This window comes from Gopherus evgoodei, chromosome 2 (assembly GCF_007399415.2).
Source record: "Gopherus evgoodei ecotype Sinaloan lineage chromosome 2, rGopEvg1_v1.p, whole genome shotgun sequence".
NCBI lineage: Eukaryota > Metazoa > Chordata > Testudines > Testudinidae > Gopherus > Gopherus evgoodei.
This window is the reverse complement of record NC_044323.1, coordinates 131,520,155-131,544,528: the sequence shown is the minus strand read 5'-3', so window position 1 is coordinate 131,544,528 and position 24,374 is coordinate 131,520,155. Positions and strand designations below refer to the sequence as shown.

General features: G+C 43.2%; 1 protein-coding gene across 4 annotated transcripts; it reads right to left on the bottom strand.

The window, feature by feature from the left end:
- Positions 1 to 1,746: 1,746 nt before the first annotated feature.
- Positions 1,747 to 24,374, bottom strand: ROPN1L (rhophilin associated tail protein 1 like). Of its 4 annotated transcripts, none has more exons than XM_030551706.1 (6): positions 24,181 to 24,374; positions 18,601 to 18,768; positions 15,390 to 15,513; positions 14,968 to 15,129; positions 11,902 to 12,077; positions 1,747 to 2,130 (listed from the first exon to the last, which is right to left on the bottom strand). In XM_030551706.1, the coding sequence occupies exons 1-6, from the start codon at positions 24,264 to 24,266 to the stop codon at positions 2,082 to 2,084; spliced, it is 765 nt and encodes a 254-aa protein (XP_030407566.1). In that variant the 5' UTR covers positions 24,267 to 24,374; the 3' UTR covers positions 1,747 to 2,081. The 4 variants fall into 4 exon arrangements, with proteins under 4 accessions (XP_030407566.1, XP_030407567.1, XP_030407568.1 ...); XM_030551707.1 differs by having other exon boundaries at positions 15,016 to 15,129; XM_030551708.1 differs by lacking the exon at positions 24,181 to 24,374 and adding an exon at positions 21,072 to 21,170.

Below are 24,374 nucleotides of genomic sequence, written 5' to 3'. Positions count from 1 at the left end.
GCCGCGACTTCTCACTCCGACCCCACCGCATAGGTAAGGCTTGGGATTCACCTAACTGGAATGGATATGAGCAATCACTCGAAGAAGAAGAAAAGACGGTTACTCACCCTTGTAACTGTTGTTCTTCGAGATGTGTTGCTCATATCCATTCCACACCCGCCCTCCTTCCCCACTGTCGGAGTAGCCAGCAAGAAGGAACTGAGGAGCGGGTGGGCCGGCAGAGGTATATATCGAGCCTCATGCCGGCACCACTCTAGGGGGCGACCTGCCAGCCCACTGGAGTTGCTAGGGTAAAAAGTCTTCCAACGAACGTGCATGCACGGTGCGCACACCTAACTGGAATGGATATGAGCAACACATCTCGAAGAACAACTGTTACAAAGGTGAGTAACCATTTATCAGTTGCAGCACAGCTCAAACCGGTCTAAAGCAGTAGTGATAAGGCCTGTGCACCTTTAGCAGAAGGACAAGATAACTTGCAGAAGGAAAACTTACTAATGAGCTGCTGCGGCCAAGATTACTTACTGCACCTGCGCTTATGTAACTGCTACAGGGGGAGGAAGGAGGAGGAGGAGGGGGGGAAGAGAAGAAAAACTTATAAAAAGGGAAAAGCTGCTTGTGTAGGGATGCTTGATTCGAGGCATCAGTCTCCTTGCACCGCTTTGAGATCTCAATAAACTTTTGTTTGCTTCTCCACCCTGGTGTATTTATTGGCGCGGCGCACACCGGGCAACAGACCCCGCTGTTGCCCCCCTCTGGCACTTTGTGTTGGCAACAACTTTAATTATTGTTAGCATAGCCTTTTAAGCTTTATAACTCTTGCAAGCTTTGTAACCTTTTCAGTTACTACTTGCATAAACATCCAAGCTTTGCAATACCCCATCATGCAATCGGAGAGTGTGAACAAGGGAGTGTGTGAGGGATCTAAGGGAGTGTATGTGGGACTGGGCGGAGAGGAACTGCAAGGAGAATAGAGCCAGGTGTGTCTGATGTAATCTGCTTGAGAAGGCAGTCATGGGGTGCTGTAAAGAACTTGGTATGCAAACGTTGCTTGGGAATGCTTCTCGGTGAGGGACACAGAAGGGAAACTCAGTGTATGTGACAGAAGCCGAGCAGTTCCAAAAGAAGGAATGCACACAAGCCCCTTGCTTCTTGACTTGCTTGCTGGCCCGGATCTGTGACCGCAGGTGGACACGCCAGATCTACTATGCTTCGGCGTCTTGGCTTCCTCTGTTATCTCCGGTAACTGCACCTATGTGGGTGCATGAGGGTATGAATGTGTGTGTGCATGAATAAGCCCCATCCCTTTTCTGTTTGATACAACAGCAGCATTACATTAAAACAATATAAGTGTAACCATGGGTTGGTTTCTAGGGTAACTGAGGTAACAGTGGGCAGTGCCAAGAATTAAATTGGCAGATCTTGCTCAAAACCAACTCTTGAAAGCCGTAGCTCCATAAAGGTAATAGTGATTGGCTGGTTGTGTTTCTGACTGCAACTTCAGTTGAGCAAGTAATATTTTCAGGGCAGTGCTGTGCAGAAGCGTAACAAGAAATGGGATTCTTTGTAACTGCTCAGTTTGCTGCAGCTCCTTATTTTTATGTCTCTTCTTTTGAAAATCTATTTTTGGGGTCTGTACTTCCTTTACTATATATATTTTTCTTTTTATAAACATAAAACAATATTCCAATTTACAAGAAGTGCAGATTGGATAAAATGTATAATAAACTTCACTCAGTACAAAAAAACATTAAACCATTTACTGTGTCATTAGTGGGGAGAGGAGGGAGGGATACAGAGTATCATCGTACTGGAGTGCAGGTTAACACCTTGATCTTTATGAATGGAAAATGGACAGAAGGATCAGAGAAAGAGATGAGAATTCTTGTAATAAGTTACAGAAAGAAAAGGGAGCAACAGCTGCATGGGGCACAGTAATTGTTCCCTCTTCTTATTAAGTGAAGAGTTGAGAATTTCATCTTTTATATTGCAACCTATTTTCTGGTCTGCTGAATAAAAATGACACTTCCTAGGATGATCACACTGAGTGTAGTTCACCTGCTGGCCAGGTCAGAACAGATCTAGGAGAACAGAAAGTTTCTGGGCTGCACCATGCCATTCTGTTGGTCTCTGGAAAAGAACAATCATACTCAAATATTTTAAAATACTATTTCTTAACCTTTACACGCCACAATGAAACGCTGGCTGCAGAAGAGAAGCACCATGGAAGAGTTAAGCATTATTGTCCTCTCAGTCAGATGAGGGGAACTGTGCTGTGCTGTGCTGTCCCGTCCCTCCACTGCACTGAAAAGCCACCCTCCAATATTGACATTTCCCCAAGAGGGCTTGGGGAGGGGACATGTGGTTTCTTAGTTTCAGAATAAAAGAGGTCTTTATTTTCTCAACACCCTGACAGTTTGAGCTGTGATATTTTGGAATACATGATAGGAACAGATCAATAGTCAATGGAGTCTAGTATCTCTAGCAGTGACCAATGCTGAATGGTTCAGAAGAAGGCATAACCACCCCTCCTCCACCATTCCATTAGGGATAGGTCTACATGCGAGGGAAATAAGCACCATCTCATAGGAAACTTTAAATGAAAAGAAAGCATTTTTTTACCCACTGCTGGTGTCAAAGCAGTTATGAGATCAATAAAGCCCTAAGACCCATGTGCCACCTTAACAACTGGGGAGGGGAATGGCCTGTTTTGATAGACAGCAAGGTCATAGCTTCTGCCAGATCACTGAAATATTTTTCCCTTCCTAACAGCTTTGCCTCCATTTTACTAAGCAGTTTGCCTCAACAATATCCTGCAGCAGTGAGTTCCCCAAGGTACTTATCCGGTGCATTAAGAACTTTTTCCTTTCCCATCACTGCTGATAGAGGATGTTGGTTTAACAAAAATGCCTTCTTAAGTATGACTACGCAGCAATTAGAAACTCACAGCTGGCCCATGCCAACTGACTTGAGCTACGGTGCTGTTGAACTGCAGTGTAAACATTTGGGCTCAGTCTGGAGATCAGGGTCTAGGATTCTGTGAGGTGGGAGGGTCCCAGACCTTGGTCTGAAGCCCAAGGCAGAATGTCTACACAGCAATTAAACAGCTCCAAGAGTCTGAGTCAGATGGCATGGGCCAATAACAGGTGTTTAACTGCAGTGTAGACATACCCCCTATTCTGCCTACTTTACTCGTCTGTCACTGATCAGTATTGGTGAGGTCTACATCTCTCTCTCACACACACACCCAGCCCCACCCCCTCACCCCAAGTGTGGTGGCCTCTGTGAAACGAGTTGTGGTTTTTTTGGTTCAGGTCCTGGGTCAAAAAAAGGGTTCACTGTTTGGCTCTTTTTGCCAGTCTCAGGGACATATTAGAGAAATCAATGGGCCTACAGAGCAAGCTACCTTTCGCACCAAGAGGTGATCTCTCTAGGGCAAGGTTAACACGTGTTTGAGAAGAACTGAGTTTAGCTTACATTACGTGCACATGGGTACTGCACCTGTTCCCTGCATAGATATGGATGCTCATGCAAGTCACTGGACAAAGTCACTTTCAGAGGAAAGGAAAATATGTCCTCCTCTGATGCCTTATGAGGGTGTGTATGTATTTAACCAGGAATATGCAATAATTTGTGTTTACATTAAACTAGGCTTATCACGGCAATGTATTCACAAAGACGGCAGTGCTCAGTGCCCTCAATGCAATGTAAAAATCAGCGATGGAAATACAGACCTTATCAGGAGTCATCATTAGAGGCTAAATTTGGACAGAGAGGATGGAGGTCCACATTCAGAGATATAAAAGAAGCAGCTACATTAGAAACTGAAGATACGTATTTCAAATAGAAATCTCCTAAACAAGACAGTTTGGGATGGGAGTTACTAGCTAGTTAAATGCTATTTCCAGAGTCAAGTGCATGTTTTTCACTGGTATCTCCAGGACAATGGTAAAGCAGCTGATAATTTGTGCTTCCATATCTTGAAGGTTTTAGCACGTGGAGGCAAAGGAAAGAGTTGGGTACTTATTTCAATAGTAAACACAAGCAGCCCTAACTTGCACTTCAGGCTGACAGTTCTCTCACTAACTAAAGGATAGCCCCAAAGCAAAGTGACAGGATCCTGGAGCCTGGCGTACCTGTTCTGTGTCACAGAATGGCTGATACTTGCAGATCAGACTTTTCTCATCTAAATCCCAGCTTCACGTTTCTCTTTCCTCCTTATTGTATCCGATATTAGCTTAACTAGCAGAGGGAGAAGGACAGAGACCTGGTAGTTAAATAACATGCAAGTGCATGTCCACAGCACTGGCAACTCAGTGTAGCGCTGGGAAGTTCACCCCTTAGAATACTGGATATTTTCTGTAACAGTAAGAGGGAGGAGGTAGTTAAATCAGATGATGGGTAGAGGTAGTTGCTGAGGTGGGGAGTGCCAGTGGGTAGCACATACGCTGCAACCTCACGAAAATTAGAGCGATGTAGAGTCCAATAGCGTGAGGTGTGGGGTGTCAGACTCCCTTTTCCCACCCCCAACAAAGAGGTCAGGAAAGTTTCAGTCTTTTTCTTCCCTGGAAACAGCCGAACATTAAATCATGGGCTCAAAACGGGGAGTAAAATGAACTTTCTCTTAAAAAGAAAAAAAAAGACTCTGGCTCAACGTTTTCTTCCCCTTTGCATTTCCATTCCCCTCTCCCACACCTGTCCTCTATAACTGTCAATCCCTTTTGAAGGTTTTATTTTATGCTTGTTTTTCCCTCTCTTTGTTCAGAGGACATAGTTTTTAGTTATGTCAGCCTCTCTTCCTTCCACATTCAAGCTTTGCTCTTTCCTGCTGCCCCCACACAGCCCATTGTTGGCCCTCTCCCTCTTTTCCCCTTTCCACTGCTGCTTTCTTTTTCATTTCCCTTCCCATTGGTGGTGAATGAAGGAGGACATCCCATGCACTATCTGACTGCTCATCTCACACTCATCCCCATCTCATCTTCCCTGGTTCTCTCCCACCCCTTCAATCTCTGACTTCCCTTTCTCCAATCTATTTCCTCAACTGGGGCTCTCCATCTCCCCCCTGAGGTTTTCCTAACCGCTTCATCTCTTGCCAGTGGTGGGGCCATGGCTCCTGTGATGAGGAGAAAAAGCTCAAAAGACAGACAAATGCACTTCTGAAACTAACTCTGACATTGTCACGGTATTACTACTAAAGAGGAGCCACAGCTTACATTAATGTAGCTGCCAAATTCTGTTTGCATGGCCAATAACAGCATCATAGTTATTGGGTTACAGCACATAAACCACCACATAATTAATCATTAAAAATGTTTCAGATAAAACACATTAAAAGGTGTTTTAATTTTTTTAAAAATGTGTTAAATGCTTCAAAAAGAAATGCTTTATTGGGGTGGGCTGGACAATAATCCTAGTGGCCACAGATCAGTGGGTACTCATTTGAAATCATGCTTTGAATAGCCAGACAACTGGAAAACTCTAGCTAGGACTCAAGGGATAAAACAGTTACTAATACTCCTGCAAAGAGGATTCATCACGACCACTCCAACTTCTTGTTGTACTAGCCCCAGAGCTAACCACCCCCAATCCCTAAAGCATTCAATAGATAGCTGTCCCATTGTTTACATGTTATTTATTACACAATTTGTTGCAGGAGTGATAGTTCAGGCATTAAGGGCTGAAATGGAATCTGAAAGGACTGGTGGCCAGTTGTACAAATAAAAGTTGATGTAGAGCCATGCACATTTGTCTTCAGCTTTCTGCACAAGGTTCTAGATGGTTAAACCATCATGCAGGGCCCTTGGCATCCCTCTGTCTCAGAATCCTGAACATCTGCATGTTTCTACCTTTGTTACTGTGTGTTCCCAGAGTCTATGAGCTGGTATGCTACAAGCTCCTGCCCAGCTGATAAACATGAAAGGTATGTTTATAGGTACCTCAGTTCCCTGATAAACTAGAAGGATGCTCCATTGCAGTCTCTCATATGACTGACTGCTTGGCACAAAGTTGGATTCAGTAAAGTGTATTGCCATTTAAAGCAGATGGGGTGGCTGTGTTCAATTCCTATCAGTCACAACACACTTTATTTAATCAAGTAATTAGTAACAATGAGCATTTTCACTGCAGTAGAGTTAAAATTATTCAGAGAAAACTGGGACTTTATCACACAAAGTAACACCAAATGCTGAATCGGCATTAAGATAAACAAATTGACAATGAGTGCCTGAGCGTGGCATAATTTAGAGAAATTGGGTATAAGGTCACCATATTTTCTAAATCAAACACTAAGGACCCTTTTGTGGCAATGTCTTTAAGGGTTGTGAAATTCACATGGAATGGCTATTTCAAACTATATGATATATGATTTCATATTTTTATTGCAGATAGCTTCAGACAGATCTGAAGCTATCTCCAGGTGAAATTGTGATATAAACCATATATGATTTTTGTATGAAGTCCATACAGTTTTGGTGATCATCTAGAGGAAGGAAGCGAAGGACAGATTGATCACCAGGTACCCATCTTCTCCATCCTCAATGCCCCTGAGTTAAACAACACTACAGTAACTGTAGTAATCTAACACCACTAAGGAAACAACTACTAAAAGAGCAACAGAATCACAGTGTGCAGAGAAGTAATCACTTCTAGGGTTCCGTCTCACTACCACAGCAGTAAAAAGGAACTGATGGATGGGTGGGCCTGCTCTACTATTTATGACCGGGCCGGGATGGGTGCGTGTGTACACTTGTGCAGGCATGTCCCCAATAGTCACTGCTATTCAAAAGAATCTGATCTCCTGTGCATGAGGCACATGTGAACCACAAGTGGAATACGTGTGAACAATTGCATGAAGAACAGGGTATTTCAGGTGTCCCAAAAGAAGTTTTTGGGACACTAGGACATCATATGAAAAAAATGGGATCTCTGATTTCTTCACTCAGGTAGATCCACTGGGCATGAGTTCCGTATAAGAACATACAATATAAATGAATGGTATAGTTCCTTGAGGTTCTTTGAATATGGCCTTCAGATAGAAGAATCTTGATCAATTTATGGAGGTAGATACCAATGTGAAAAACAATATTTTTTTTTTTACCTGATGTAGTAAGTTTCACAATATATCAGAAAATTTCCTAAACCACTAACTCTATTAAGTTTCTATTTATCTGCAGAAATCTAAAGCTAAAATTACACATCTATGCAAACAAATAAATCCTAAGGTGCATCTCTTACTCAACTTTTATAAATAAAAATTACACTGCATATGGTATATTGGTAAATCAAAGTCTATATTTTGTGGTGACTGCTAATGCTAAACTTTATGTGACTTTATTAAGTTCTGCTCTGAATTGGTGGCATTTACTTCCAGAAAATCCTTGTCATTTTTCTCTTAAGCCTTCTTTGATGGAATGAAGAAATCTGAAACTCCAACCTGATCTCCTTTATGCTCCCTAAATTACAAGAAAGTAAATATCCTTTCATTAAATTATTTATTTTAATAATGACCCAAATAGCTGAACTTTTTAAAGCTACACTTAATCTCCCCCAAGTATACATTTTCTTAGTGAGGATTTTTCTCTTAAACATTTTTCTTTGTAGCATAGTTCAGAATTACTTCATTATAACAGTTACAACAGACAATATAATCTGGTTCTGGAACATTACACATTTTACAAACATTTTACTCCTGGTGGAATTCTGTGGCAAAAAAATAAAAATTTTGCACACAATATTTTAAAAATCTGTAAAACGCTGCATATTTTATCAAAATAACACAATATAATGACATCAGCTTCAATTAATTTTGGTCATTTATTTCAAAATACCCATCAGCAAGTGTGTCTGTAACAATATAGACAACAAAAAGGATTCAGGAAACGTTTTTTGACAAATAGATTCCTTACTAGGTATATTAATACAGAACTCTAAGTAATAATTCATTTAAACTACAGTACAGAACTGTATTTCCCACACCCCTCAGACGCAGTGCAAAGGCTTGGGGGAGTGAGGGGTGATGGAGGAGCTGAGAGAGAGGGAAATAAATTGCTTTGAAGGAGCCTAGGTGTGAACTTGGAGGGCTGTTGGGTATGGGTGAGAAAAGTATGAAACAGGTTTTTGTGGGGTGGGGAGGAATTGTTAGGGAGCTTCCCCCATGCGGACCCTAGCCTCTCCCATTCACTCAGGCACATCTGCCCTTTCCTCGTGTGTTCCTGAACCTCCATGTGTTCTACTCAGATACCCACATCCCTATGCATCCCTGTACCTCCTCCACTTCTCCCTATGTCCCTGTACTCCCTCCCACTGTCCCCATGTGTCTCTGAGACCCCACCCAGCCACTTCCCTGTCCCTATGTGTCCCTGTCCCCCAGCCCCCTATCCCCATGTGTCTCTGTACCCTCACCCAGCCACTCCCCTGTCCCTATGTAGCTCTGCACTCCCTTCCCCATGTGGCCCTGCATCTCCCTCTCCCCTGTGGCCCTGGGCCTCCACTCCCATTCAGCCCCTGCCCCAGTCTGCCTCCCCTAGTAGCCCTTATGAGCCCCTGTATGACTCCTCCCGGCACTCTATGCTGTCTGTCTCCCCATAACCCCTTGTCTCCTGACCTGGCCAGGAGGAAGGCTCTGCATGCTCTCTCTCTTCCCCAGCTTGCTGGGAGCTGCTGTGTTCTATCAACACAGCGCCCTCAGAGGGCAAAAGGTGGAACTGCAGAAATTATTTTCCACTGGGAGCTGCTGCTGTTCTTGCGCCACTGCGCCTTCTGGTGGGCAAAAGGTGGAACTACAGCAACATATTTGCAGAAGCTTTTTTCAGAGCAAAAATTGAAAAATATGAGCGGCTCATTAATTATGCACACACGCAGTAGTGCAGAATTCCCACAGAAGTAAAAATTTTACTTGCACCAAATAATCAGCCAAATTTTGATTTATTTAAAATACAGAATTTAGGACTTGTACCAGATGAAGTTGCCCTAACTCTTAAATCCACTAAAGTCAAGTGGACAGAAGCTCTGTAAAGCTCCATTCAATGGGCTCAAATAAAAAAAAACAGTAAAAGCAGAATCAAACCTAGGATTGTGGAAGGGTTATTGAAGGTAAAACCTAATTTAATACTATGAAATCCAAACAACTTCAAAAAGATCTGCCAATAGCACTGGAGTGTCTTACATGGGCCATTTCTTTATAGCTGCTACAGACAACGTAAAACAGAAATCTAGTAATGTACCTTTAAAAGTGAAAGGAATCTCCCAAGAGACTATTATCTCAACTTTTCAAAAGTTAACAAGGGAAGGTAAATAAGGTTAACGATTTTAAACAAATTACTGTATAACGATTACTTACCTGGGACCCATTCAAACCTAAATCATTGTATTATGCAAAAGAGTAATATAATCTTAATTATATGTATGATTGCAATTCTAAAGTTATCCTAAGTGGTGACAGTAAAGCGTATCAATTTGTTAATATAAATGGATATGGCATTTGTGTATTTAGCTTCCCAACCAGAATGCTCCAGAGACAAGAAAGCTCAAAATAACACCACACTTAGGTTCAATTAATTTAGGACAGTGATTATGTTAATCCTGCTGGCACCTTCAGCAGGAAGGACCTGATGACAAAAGCTAAGCACAGGCACAAATGAAACAGGTAGTCTCCATACACCCACAGCTCAAGAAGTGAGCAATCCATGTATACTATATTCTTGTCCTCCTGCTGCAGGAATGCAATACTCAAATACTCGGGTACAAGAGATATGCGTTTTTGGGGATCAGGACTATGTCAACAGCATACAAGATAAATAATATTACAAGGATTGGGGATCTGAGACACCAAAGAAATGACAAATAAACAACAACTTCATGCCCCTCACATATACCCCCAACCCCAGTCCTGATGGGACTGAGGCAACCCAAGACAAAAAGACACATCTTCAGGATGGAATAGACACTTAGTGCATATCCATACATACAAACCAAGCATCACTCTGCAGCCATAGTAAGAAGGACAGGATTATATGATAGAGTTGCCTGCAATAGCATGGGGCTGGACTTTATGAGTCAATAGGACCCTTCCAGTATTATGTCCTAGGGATCAAGGACCATAACCTCAGGCTCATGAACACAAGATTGGTTAAAAATAAAGTCTGCATTACATATGACCTGATTATGGAGGAGGCAACTGACTTGGCCTACCTCGCTGAAACCTGGGTTGAAGACATTGTCAGATGCATTCTGGTACAATTCATTCCAGCAGGATATACAATACACCATGGGTGAAATCCTCATTCCACTGAGGTCAATGGAAGTTTTGCTGTTGACTTCAGTGGGGCCAGGATTCCATTCCATGAGTCCAAAGTTTGGTAGGGAGGCAGGATGACTATCAGATAACCCAACCAAACCCAGATGGAAATGAGATCTGAACCCAGAGACCAGTCACTCAGATGCATGCAGATGACACAGAATTCCAGGAAACAGAATCTCAAACCAAGACATCAAAATTTGTCTTGTGAGACTTCACACTTATGGAGTACAGTTCTGTCTTGGTGGCCCAGGATCTAACATCCATTAAGACAAACACAGCATTCTCCCACATAGTGTTCAATCCCACTCTTACATTCTGTTGGAATACACTACACTGGCCAGAAGCATGACTAGTGTGCTAAGGGACTAGTCAGACACTCTCGAACAACCACCTCAAAACAGCCCCTCCCTCTGTACCACCCCCAGAGATATCTACTGTTAACCAATGATCAGCATCAGATAAAGCAGAAGCAAGAACTGGTAGCCGGGAACATACAGTGTTTATAAACACCAACATTATAAAGGAAACCAATATCTAAAATGTCTGATCAACATAACTGTTCTTGATAGCAGAACTCCTGACCAGCCCAGATTGTTTTTTCCTTTATCTTGCACTTGAACATCTCTCACTGTGAGAAACTGTCATAATACTTTGCTGAAAATATTAATAAAATCTATAAAGGTGGCAGGAGCAGCAGAGAGATAGAACAGAGCCTGGTAATGGTAAATGAACACCTGAGATCATGTCTAAGGAAGGGCAATTTACCAGTGGCTTGGAATCATGGCTAATACTTTAAAACAAAATAAAAAAATGGAAAGACCCAAACAATTTTGCTAATTATGGCCTAGTCTCAAATGTTCCTTTCCTGAACAAGGACACTGAGATGATAGTGGTAGATCATCTCCAGCAATCTCCAGCAGAATCCACCTTCTGCCAATATGCTGGGTACCAGATACGGCCAACGCAAAGATAGTACAACAGTCAACCTATAAGATCTCCTTATAAAATCTGCTGCCTTCAGTAAGAGTTGGTCACAAGTGTACTCCACTTGTGCCATCTAGCAGGCATCAGTGGATTGCCCTCAGATAATTTTATCCATTTCTCTAACAAATCTCAGAAGGCTGTGATGGGCAGCTGCTCCTCACAGAGAGTCCTCCTCTACAATCAGATCATATGTAATACAGACTTTCCTCCTACAGGGCTTGTTTATTTCCCTTCTCCTGTTCAACATCTATGGTAAAACATAAGAAGAAACTTCAAAATGCTGTGGGTTCAAACAACAACATGCTGATGTTACAAAGCTATAAACATCATTTCTGTCTGGAGTAGAGAACACCATAATTCACCTAACCGAACATCTGGAAAAAATAAACATGTGGGTGAATAACTGTTGGCTCAAATTCTGACATTGAAGCCAACAGGAGTCTAACTTTAGGCACACATTTTTGAAAAATCTTGTTCTCAACATTTATTATGCACTCTACTAGCAAGTACAAAGAGAAAATGAAGTGAAAAGAGAGATTATCTAACTAAAATTAGAGATTTATGAAGCCAGTATGAACCAGCATAGCTGATGCATGCTCCAGATCCAAATTTATACTTACACTTGTCCCTTAAGAGCATTGAGGAAAGCTTCAACTTTGTAGTCTGGCATCTCACCATCTATACTGGCCAGGTATGTGTAAATAAATGAGAATGTATCAAATGGAATGCGAGCAGGTCCACCCTCTGGATCAGTTGTTAGAATTTCACAGGCGTACTTCACAGAAGTCATTAAGGACTAGCGGGATCCCAACCAAGAAAAGAGAGACATAATACCAGAAGGCATTAGCATCCTTTGTTCACTATGGTGTAATATCATATGAAAGACTGTCAGCTTCTGATATTCAGTGTGAATAGAACCAAGACTTCATTTACACTTGCAAAGTTTGTACCTGCAATTCATACTCCAATGCAGGCAGCTCCACTGGTGATAATGGTGGTAGAAGCTGTAGTGTAGACAGGGCGCAGGCATTTTTATTACTGTGACATTTAAGACTACAGAGTGGTAAAAATGCCTGAGCCCTCTTCACACTACTGCCTCCACCAACATTAGCACTGGTTAAGCTGCACTATTGGTGAATTAAGGCTAACAATTTTGTTAGTATAGAAAAGGCCTTAGTGTAATTCTGTTATCTTTTAATTAACACAAAAGAGAAAGGTAGCGTATCATTGAGCAATTAATTGTATCATGTTAAACTGAACAGATATCAGTCCACTGCCATATTACTAATACATCACCAGGTAAAGAATTGTCCCTAATTTGTTACCACATAAAGGCCTCAGTCCATCTGTGAACTATCATTTCAATTTATCTGAACCTGGCCCTAGCGAGGGCAGCACTAAATCGGCTAAGATAGCTAAATTTCAATGAATCTGGGGGAAAAAAAAAAAAAAAGTTTGTCTGGATCAATGTCGTGGCAGCTGATATTTTGGCATGATGCTGTGAATGTCAGCATTCACAATAACCAAACAATATCCAATCCTGGCAAAGGTCCTTTTGGATTCATCTAAACCAGTGGTTCTCAACCTATTTACCATTGTGGGCCACATATGTGGCCCATAATATGTTATGTGGGCCACATCCAATACTACCTGTATGGCCCTAAGGATGTCACATGGGCCATAGTTTTGTGCTGATTGGGCCAGCCACAGGTTGAGGCTCACTGGTCTACACATTCTGTGGCAGCAATCCTCCCAGCCTGAGTCAAGAGATAGAGGCCTGCAGGGCTCACGCTAGCGTTCTAATAATAGCTGTGTAGACAGCACTCAGAAGTTGCAGTTCAGGCTGGAGCTCGGGCTCTGAAGCTTAGGGATGGGAATAGACTTCAGAGCCCAAACTAAAACTTCAAAGAGCTGTCTACATGGCTATTTTTAATGTGTTAGTGGAAGCTCTGCATGCCCAAGTCTGTCATCTCAAGCTGGGAGGCTCACTGCCACAGGCTATCCTAAATGGAGTAAACGAACTGAAGTTAAGGATGTCAATAATTTAAAGAAAAATCTTAACATGAATGTTGCACTGAAAAAGCCCACCAAAAACCCAGAAAATTCAGAGTTAAGATTACATTTTAAAAAACAAACATAATCCCAAGTGTTAGTTAAGGATATACTTAAAAAAAAAAAATCCTGTAACTTCAGTGGGACTCCTCACAGATACTGTAATCTGAATTAGCGGATACTAGTGCTGGATCAATAAATACTAACATTTACAAATATTTAATGAGGAGTTTTGCTCAGTAATAGGCTGGCTGGGGTAACAAAGACCATGACTAAAGACCCTAAAAGTAATGGCAGTGACAAAAATTACAGCTTCAGTAACAAATAAACAATGGATTTTCTAAAGATAAGTATTTCTTAGTGATGGAATGGTGAAATAATAAAAAAAAGTCTACTCAAAATCTAGAGTATATTCCAAACCCTATTATTCACAAATTTAAGGTAACTAAAACTGGAGAACCAAACTGATATACAGTGACACTTTATAACTGGCACACCTGTCAGCCCTCTCATACAAGAGCTTTGCTGAATCTGTCAACCTTGGGGAAGCTGGGAGGACCTTCTGCAGAATTTCTAAAGGCCTCCTATACAATTTATAAACTCCGCAGGGCCTTCTGGCCCTCACATTTTGGCCTAGCCACAATTCTCTTTTATGTTGTAGCAAGTTTAATCACCTCAAGTTTTCACATATCAAGGTTATACAAATTGTTTCAAAAATATAAGGAAATTTCCACACCAAGAATTATCAAACCAGAGGTTAGACTGCAAAGACATTGCAATATTTTATGAAACAAGTGTATTAAATCATTGTTGTTTTTAAAAGTTAGAAAGCCAGGAAATTCTAAGTTAAGGTTGAACTTAAAATATAAAAAAATTCAAAGGTAAGGAACTTAAAGCTATCTTAACTCTGACCCTGATCCATGATCATCTATGCATATCATTTACTCACTGTTATGACTAATGGAGATGGATGAATGTGCTCACTCTTATTATGCTCTATGTACTGTCAGGTACAAGAGAATATGGATATAAATCTCTTATCACAGACAGTTAGAGTCAAATCAGGAGACAAATAAGGGAGTATTAGAGCCATTAGATACTTTGAAGGGCAGATGAGGTACATTGTACTGTCCAGTTTATAGTGATATGATGATACACCTCTACCCCGATATAACACTGTCCTCGCGAGGCAAAAAATGTTACCACATTATAGGTGAAACCACGTTATATCAAACTTGTTTTGATCTGCTGGAGTGCGGAGCCCCTCCGGAGAGCTGCTTTACCGTGTTATATCCGAATTCGTGTTATATTGGGCCGCGTTATAGCAGGGTAAAGGTGTATCTTCTTTTCTTGGTGCACCTGCTTGCTATTGTACTGACATTACAACCAGCAGCGGTAGCACTCTTCCCTCGCCTTCTTCTGCCTGTCTGAATCACACACACCCTCAGAGCAAAGGTTAACACTGAATGAACATAAACAAACACAAATACATGACCTGCCTTTGCTACACAAAAAATTGGGGTTTTAAAGTGACACAATAGTATCTAGATCTATCATCTATTTACTGTAGTTCCTCTTTGGTCTGCTTGGTACATAGTCATTTGATTATGAAAGATTTTAACATGCCTACATACCCCACCAAGTATACTACACCCAAGTGCTAGAACTTTTAACCATTCCACCTCGTCACCGAAGTTGTCCAACTGTAGAAGGGCTCTCAGCTGCTCCACTGGCAAACACAGATGTTTCCATTTTTTTTCTAGTTCTATCATGCTCACACGGCCCTTCGGAGAAAGCTTTAAAAGACAAAACACAACACCCCAAGTAAAACTGGAAAACATCATGGAGATTATCACACAAGTAAGAGTACAAAACTTTAGGGCTACTTTATTCCCCCCCAAAGAAATTGTGGCGTACTGTTTCTCTGACAGATAGTCTGTAGGACCAAACTGTCCAGGAAGAGTTCTACTGACATCTCATCTATGAGCCACATCTATGAAAATTTCCATCATCATCTCTCAACAATACTGTGTGTTAAATATGGGTTGGCTTGTACCTGCTTGTGCAAAACTTTAAGGAGGCCTGGTGTGAGCCCAGTATCTGTTTTCTGTGTTGCTACTGGCATTTCAATCCTGTCCTTTACAGGAAGAGGCTCTCCTTTCGACAGAGCTGAGAAATACCTAGATTAATAGGAATATCAACACATTTGAATGCTTATAAGCAAATAAAAGTTAAGCAAAAACAAGCTTTATAAAAATCTGCTCATCAATCTAAGTGCTCATGAAAGTGGGAAATTGGCTTCAGTTAGCTCCTGGTATAGAGACGTCCTCCCTTCTCTGTATCCAGTTTCCATCTTCCTTTTTAATTGAAGCCACAGAGTTTAGTTTTAACAGCGTTAATTTTAACACTATAATAATTATTATTGTGTTTTAATTGTGCATTCAATATTCTGTGTTCCTTGGGGGCAGTGGAGAGTGATTTATAAATATTATTAGTGGATTCTGGCAAGTAGCAAAGTCTAAGCTTTCCACACACATCTCTAACAATGCACTTTAAACCAGATTTCTATAATCCTCTACTAGTCTAATCTGGTGATAGGCCATTGTCAAAACAGCTCAACCAGCAAATCAAAACACAATTTTGGAGAATTTATATAAAGACTTACAATAATCATTATACTTATTTATTTTATAGCTGACCATAACTTAAACACAGTAGGAATTGAGCCAATGTCACCATCACAACTGGCCAAAAACTAATATACAAGAGACATATTCCGCTTCATTCACTACCATATATGGTGCCTTGCTCACAAGATAGGAAGAAACACTCAACTTTAACAACTTTTCCTAAGAAGTATCCACACAGCTATTTTCAAAAAGAGAACCACAAATAGTAACACATTTCAGCAGCAGCGTATATCTTCTTAATACAAACATGGCATAGTACTTAAGGTAAAGCTAGAGTTCACTAACACACAGAACTTTCAGATTCTGTTCCTTCCTATAAAATAGCATGTTTTTCACTGATATTTAAAAGTGATTACCCCAGAAAATCCAATCAAATATAAGGATCTAAAGATGGCAACAGCCTGCACCTGCTTTTCAACCAGGATTATTTATGAAATCTACAGGGAAAAACTAATTATGATATTCAGTACAGAGCAAAAATTAACATCACCAAAAATGTGAGCCAGTTCGCTAGATAGCAGTCCCTAAGTCACTCTGCCAAGGTTCCACATCTAAAATTGCATCACTAAATATAAATTCAATCAAAGACCACATTATCTTTATCAAATTAAAAGAACACATAAAAATATATCAGCATATGTGCCACACAATACTTAATATCCAGACAACTTAGGGCTTGGCTACAATTGCAAGTTAGAGCGCATTAAATCAGCCCTGGGCGCCCTAACTCCTGAGGTGTCCACACTTGCAAGGCACTTAGAGAGCCTGGACTCTGCAGCTGGAGCGCTTCTGGTAATCCACCTCCACAAGAAATATAAAGCTTGCAGCACCCTGGCTAAAACGCCCAGGTGTCAGTGTGGACGATGTGTTGCACTACTGTGAAATTTAATAGTGAAAAGTGCAAGGTCATGAATTTAGGGATTAATAATAAGAATTTTAGTTATAAATTGGGGACACATCAGTTGGAAGCAACAGAGGAGGGGAAGGACCTTGGAGTATTGGTTGATCACAGGACGACTGTGAACCGCCAATGTGATAATGGCCGTTAAAAAAGCTAATGCAGTTTTAGGATGCATTAGGATTTCCAGCAAAGATAAGGAGGTGTTAATACCATTATATAAGGCACTGGTGAGACCTCATCTGGAATACTGTGTGCAGTTCTGGTCTCCCATGTTTAAGAAGGATGAATTCAAACTGGAAAAGGTTCAGAGACGAGCTACTAGGATGATCCGAGGAATGGAAAACCTATCTTATGAAAGGAGACTCAAAGACCTTGGCTTGTTTAGCCTAACCAAAAGAAGGTTGAGGGGGGATATGCTTGCTCTTTATAAATATATCAGAGGGACTAATATTAGGGAGGGAGAGGAATTATTTAAGCTTAGTACCAATGTAGACACAAGAACAAATGGGTATAAACTGGACACTAGGAAGTCTAGACTTGAAATTAGAAGAAGGTTTCTAATCATTAGAGGAGTGAAGTTCTGGAAAAGCCTTCCAGGGGGAGTAGTAGGGGCAAAAGACATATCTGGCTTTAAAACTAAGCTTGGTAAGTTTATGGAAGGGATGGTATGATGGGATAGCTTAATTTTGGCAATTGATCTTTGATTATCAGCAGATAAGTATGCCCAGTGGTCTGTGATGGGAGGTTAGATGGGATGGGATCTGAGTTACTGCAGAGAATTCTTTCCTGAGTGCTGGCTGGTGAGTCTTGCCCACATGCTCAGGGTTTAGCTGATCGCCATATTTGCGGTCGGGAAGGAATTTTCCTCCGGGGCAGATTGGGGCATGGGTCACTTGCAGGTGGATTCTCTGCAGCTTGAGGTCTTCAAACCACAATCTGAAGACTTCAATAACTCAGACATAGGTTAGGAGTTTGTTATAGAAGTGGATGGGTAGGATTCTGTGGCCTGCTTTGCGCAGGAGGTCAGACTAGATGATCATATTGGTCCCTTCTGACCCTAAAGTCTATGAGTCTATAACTGGCCTCCGGAAACATCCCATAATCCCCTGAAGTCAAGTGGCCACTCTGGTCATTGTTTTGACTTCGGCTGCAGGCGTGCAGCTATCCCCTTTCAAAGTTCCATTTCTGACAGGCGGCATGCTTATCTGCTCCAGGACAAAGCAAACCGTTACCGAGGCAGGCATTTGTGCATGCATGCGTGTGTGAGAGAGAGAGAGGCGGCAGGGGTGTGTGTGTCCTGCTGCTGTCTGAACTTACAAGACAGAATGCTGACACACTCTCTGCCCCCTAAAACATACTATCTCTCCCCCCACATACACACACAACACACTCCCTGACACACTCCACCCCCTGAAAAGCACGCTGCAGCAACTCGCACACTGGGATAGCTACCCAATGCACTGCTCTCTGTGGCATTGCAAGAGCAGCTAATGTGGCCACGCCACTGAGTTTGCAGCTGACAGTGTAAACACACAGCAGCGTTTTCCCTGCTGCAGTCTCCGAAGGCTGGTTTAACTCCCAGTGCTCTACACCTGCAAGTTTAGCCAAGCTCCTAATTAGGTCAATATATGATGCAACAATATTTTGTATTAGCCTGTATATAAAGTACTACCTACCCAGCTGACCACTGCAGTACATCATGAGGTTGAGTCCTGATGGCAGCTTTGGTAAACTGTTTCAAAATATCTGGGAGATCAGGGGGTATGTTAATCTGCTGAGCACAAAACATGGTGTCTGGAAGAGGCATGATTCTTGTAAGGTCCAACAACAAGATTCTGAAAGAACTAAAAATATAAATGAATTCTAAACATATGAGATTAGCATGGTTCTATACAAGTTCTCTTAATTTTATTATTCAACTCAACTGTATAAAAAATCTAAACTTACTTTAACTGTGAGGTCCTGTTCCAGAACAGAACACCAATGTCCATGTGTTGCAACCAGTTTATTTTAATATCATTTAATTAAAGTAAAAGATAAAAGGAAAGAAATACAGATTTTTAGTCACAGCATCAGTTTTAGCCTAGACAAAAATAAATGAGGCAAATCCACAAAAGTATGCAAGACTCTCTTTGCCTGCAGCTCCTGTGATCAGGAGCAGCCTATTTCATCTTTATCTTTCTGTCTCATTGCCTTTCTCTTAACTGAAAGCATCCCTCTGCTGCTCTCTTACCTATGCTTTTTCTTTCTTAATCATCTCTTTATCTTAGTGTTATAATTGTATTATTTAACTCTGTTACAATTTTATGATACAGATTCTGTGCAAGATGATATACAAAATAAAAAGTTAAATCTGAAACTAAGTTAGATTCTCCTAGTTCTGTAACGGACTAGCTCAGGCGTTGGGGTAGTACGCACCAGATGATGGAAACTGATGGATTATATCACACAGTTTTTCTTTATTTCCTATTAAAAGGAAAACAGACTCCAAATTTCAATCACTAACTTTGATGGAAAAAACAAAAAGTGAGACTAAAGCACTTCTGAACTGGCACAGACTCATGACAGCGAGCTATCACAGACTGTTCAGAACTGAGAGGTCCATTCCAGGTTCTCACACTGACAAGGTGGTTTTGGGAGCTCTTCAACTGATGCTTAAAGGTGGAATAGCGCTTCATGGGGAAAGTAAAGGAATTCAGAATATAAGAAAAATGTTGGTATATCTTGACAGGCAGAACCACAGAATGAGTTGAACAACAGCTATGTTGTCAAATCTTTGCTGTGAGGAGAGTCTGCCATTTTTGAGCAGACAATTAAGTGTAAAGATTATAACGTTTCTACTGTATCTGTATGTACATTTAAGCAGAGCAAATATTTATTAACCTCTGCTCTTAGTTCTGTACAATACTACCAGAAAGAAATTTTACATGCAAGTCCTGCTATAACATATACGAGTAGTTAAAAATCCATAGAGATTTATTTTTAAAAGCATTTTAAAAATCACAGCGCTCTTAAGTTTCCTGGCTTCACAGCAAACAGTAGGACGGACTGTTTTATAATTAGAATAGACAACCTGAACCAGCAGGTAAGAAACATGTCTTTGTCCAAACAGGCTAATTCAGAAAATTGGAACTCTTATACCATTACCCAACATCAGCACAAAAATAGATATTGTGGGTAAAAACAGGTTGTGCTAAAAAGTGATTCTCTAATACCATTATGCACTAATCCTTTACAAAAGAGACCTGCAGTGAAAAGCAAAAGCACAGAGAAATATTTAGTTTTAAAAAAAAGTTTTTCTTTCATATCACTTTCAAATAACTCCACTTTTTGATCAACTTTTCCTCATATGTCTGTAAAAGATTGGTTGTCTACTTTAGAGGGAAAGCTGCTCAGCAGGGAGTTTCTTTTCCTGTGTTTTGGTTATGCTTAAATAACAAGCAAGTCAAATGAAGATCCTACCATATCCTAACTATCACCACAGCATGAGCACACCTATACAGACAGCTTGCCCAGGGGCGCCCTTTGCCCAGGCATGGAGGGCACCAGCCACTCCCCTGCCCATCACCGGCCTTTGCTACTCAGCCAGGGGGATGATTTATGGTCTGGCCTGTTGCTGAGCCTCACCGAGATGTTCCCCAGACCAAGGTATGTTACTGCCTTGTCCCACTCTGCATTAGGGTTGCCAACTCTGACTGAAGCTAGTTGGGGAGAGTTACACCCCCCCCCCAAGTCATTTTCTCAAAATAACCTATTAAAAAGTCTCCCGAGTCCCTTTCAAGAGTCGATGCCTATTCCGGGAATCTCCAGGCCACACCTGGAGGGTTGGTAACCCTAGGCTGGACTGGCGTGGACTCTCTAGGAATTCAAGATTAAGTAAAGATCAGGTCACGTGATGACACCTCCAGGAACGCGACCAAAGTTGCCCTCCCCCCGGGGAAGGGAGGGCGATGCCGCCTGCCCGGCTGAGCCCCCCGGCGCGGTCCCGCGCATCCCGCGGGGAGCGGGCGTCGCCCTCCATCAGCCGCTGCGGCAGCAGCTCCGAGGCCGCAGGCAGCGCGTTTCGCCCCGCTGGGCAGGACCCGGGCCAGGCGGGGGGCGGAGGGCGCGGGCCGTCGGGGAGCTGGCCCGCGGGCGGGTCTCTCACCTCCGCGCTGCGGCTCGCTCTGAGGGACAGCGCGTAACCGCCGCTCGCCTCCCGCCAGTTCCCAGGGCAACGTTTGTGTTTCACCGTCGCCATGCAACCGGCTCGAGCTACCGCCCGCACGACGCATGCGCTGGGCGAAGGAGGGGCCTGCTCCAAGGGTGAGGGCCGACCGTCCTTGGCGCATGCGCTTATAGGTGCCTGCTATTCAAAACCGCTTGCTGGCCACAGCTTGTTATGGAGCCGCTGCTCGCTCACAGCGCATGCGTAGGAGCGAGGAGTCCGGGGCGGCGAATGGCGGCTGTTGCGCTGCGCCCTGCCGGGGGCCGGAGAAGAGCTGCTCGTCCCACGTGCCAACCTGCTGCTCAGAGGCAGGGAGACCATTGGGCAGCCCCCTTCCCCCAACACCTCCTCACCCACAGTGGCCGGACAGCCCGACACAAGCAGGACCATCCCCATGTGGAGCTGTTCATCCCGGGTCCTGACTGAAGTGGGGTCAGGGCGCCACCGGTCGCGAGATTTGGTGCAGGACTGGACTGGTCACACTAGCGGGCAGGCTCCTGCCCTGGCTCCACACAACTCCCACTCGCGGCTGGTAGCAGGGCCGGCTTTAGCAAGTGCGGGGCCCAATTTGAACAGTTTTGACAAGGCCCCAGCAGGGATGATTGGGAAAAAAACAAAAAAACCTTTCATTTTTTCCCATGTATTATTTACTTTCCATGACCGTATACATAACAAAATTATATATTACATATGTTACATCATATTGTATATGGCTCTTTTCTTACTCCCACTTGGGTACTTTCTACCAATATCTCTTGATCTCTTGCCCATATTGATAGAAGTCACTACATCCTAAAAGAATATTAATTATATATTTTCACTTTCATATTAGGAAAATAATTTACGTTTTGATAGCTGTACAACTGATTTTCTTCAATAATATTTATTTTATGCCCCTTCCTTCCCCCCAGCACCGCTCGTCTCACAGAAACAAACCCTCCTTCCTCAGCGCCACCCTGTCGAAACAGCTGTGGGCCAAAGAGGAGAGAAACGGTACACATAGACAAAAAGTATTCCATTCTATTCATCCGAAGAAGTGGGCTGTAGCCCTTGAAAGCTTATGTTGAAATAAATTTGTTAGTCTCTAAGGTGCCACAATTACTCCTGTTCTTTTTACAGATACAGACTAACATGGCTGCTACTCTGAAACCTGGCACACACACAGGGGGACCAGATCACAGCAGTAAAATAGGACCCGCCCCCTCCCTGCTCAGCCCCACCATCACACCCCTCTTCACCCCCTAATCCTCCGCTGACTTGCTGCGTTCCTCCTAATCAGTCCCCCACCCACCATTCGCCTTTCACTTTCTCCCTCCCCTGCGAGAAACCCCCATGCCTGCCCCTAGAACCCCTGCTGCCTCACTGCTTGCTCTTTGCCCACCTGCCGCTTGCCCACCCGCTCACCCCCGACTCGCTGCTGTACCGCCCCCCACCCCCGAGTATATAGCCTCATTCAGAGACCCAGGGGTCACTATATTACTGCACACAGCAGTCAATGCAATTGTAGATAAATCTCTGCATTATGCATTTTTGTATAACTTTTACATGACTTTGTATTGAATCTTGGTAATATGTTATAGCAGGCCCCTAAGGTGGTATATAAGGTAAAAGAAAAATGTCTTTTTGCTAGAAGTAGAATAAGATCTTTCCTGCACTTTGTAATCAATTGCCCTATTGAATGAATGAGGTGTGAATGAGGAAGGTGTGGAATGCAGGCACCTCCAGACAGCTGCAACCCTTGGAGAGGAGCTGGGAGCCAGACCAAGGAACTTTGCCCAGGGCTGAGTGGGACGGAATTTGGGTGCTGGGTGCAGGCTCCGGGCTGGGGTGCAGGAAGGGTTGAGGGGTGCAGGCTCTGGGAGTGTGGAGGGGTGGGTGCAGGCATTGGGACAGAGTTTGGGGGCTGGAGGGGGGTCCTGGGGGGAAGTGACTGCCATGTGGCTTCCTTCCTCCCCTGATGCCCCTCACCCTAGCCTCAGTGGGGGATGGAGCTGCCCCTTCCCCAGTGTTTGCAGGAGTGGTGGCTGGGGGGAAACCCAGTCAAACTCTGGTTTTACTCTTTCGCTGATGGGTCACTTAAACCCCTTACAAACTCCTTCCTGCCTCTCTCACTCCCCTTTTCTACTGGGCTTGTTTGATCTTTCCGGTGGAGCCAGATGAAAACCACAAACTTCAGTGAGAGCAACAGGCTGGAAGACCAGACTAAACCCACCACCCAGCCTACTCCATCCCAGAGCCCAGGACTGAGGGTAATGTCCCCTCACCCCCAGGACACCTGCTTCCACTCCTGGTCTCTCCCAGCGCTGCCAGTGATTCTGTGTGGCTGCATCAGGTGGGATTTCAAGCGGACCCCCCCAACCTCCCGCTAAATTCACTCCTGTTTTGCGACCACTCTGCACCAAGAGCACCTTCCTTCCCTGCCCTAGAGCTGCTGGATGGCTAGAAAGCTGAGGTATTTGATTGATCTAGAATATTATCATGCCCCTCCTCAAAAACACCTTAATATCCACACAGCTTTGGGGGGCGCTATTCACCCCCCCCTCAAAAGCCGGTCTATTTTATTGTTGCTGGGCAAATGAAGGAGCCATAGCTTAATGGAAATATTCAGCCCCTACAGCGGTCTTGCAGCAGGGAAAGCAGAGTTGATGGGAAGGGAACTGGTTTGGATAGGAGCCCTAGTCCCCTTCCTTTGCAAAATAATTTGGAGAGGGAATCAGATCACGCTGTGCCTCAGTTTCCCCTTCTGCGATGGGGTGGAGGGGAGAGATAAAAGTCTCAGCCTGCTGTGCCATGCTGCAGACCTTTCGCATTCTCCTCTCTTGCTGTATTTGGTTTCCTCCTCCAAACCTCCCTCTCTCTCTCACCTGGAGTTCACAGCACTAAGTACCAGCTCAGGGCTTTTTTCCTGGGTTACGTTACATGATCCCAACTTTAGTTTTGAAACAGACGCAGGCAGGCACAAACTCACCCTCAAACAGCACCACCATGAAAACCACAAAACCAACCCAATATTACAAACCTACGGGGAATCACAGGGTCAAACACTCACCGTTGGAAGCCCCAGCAGCTGCTCAGGTAGGTGAGGTCCACTGCAGAGATTCCTGTCTCCCACCAGACCAGAAGCTCCCTCCGCATTCCCCCAGGTGAGTGCTAGGGAGAGGGGAAGGGAAGGAAGGCTGCAAAACACGTGTGCCTTCTCCCTCCTCCCCCTTTCCCCTCCTCACCTGCAACACCCATGCGGCT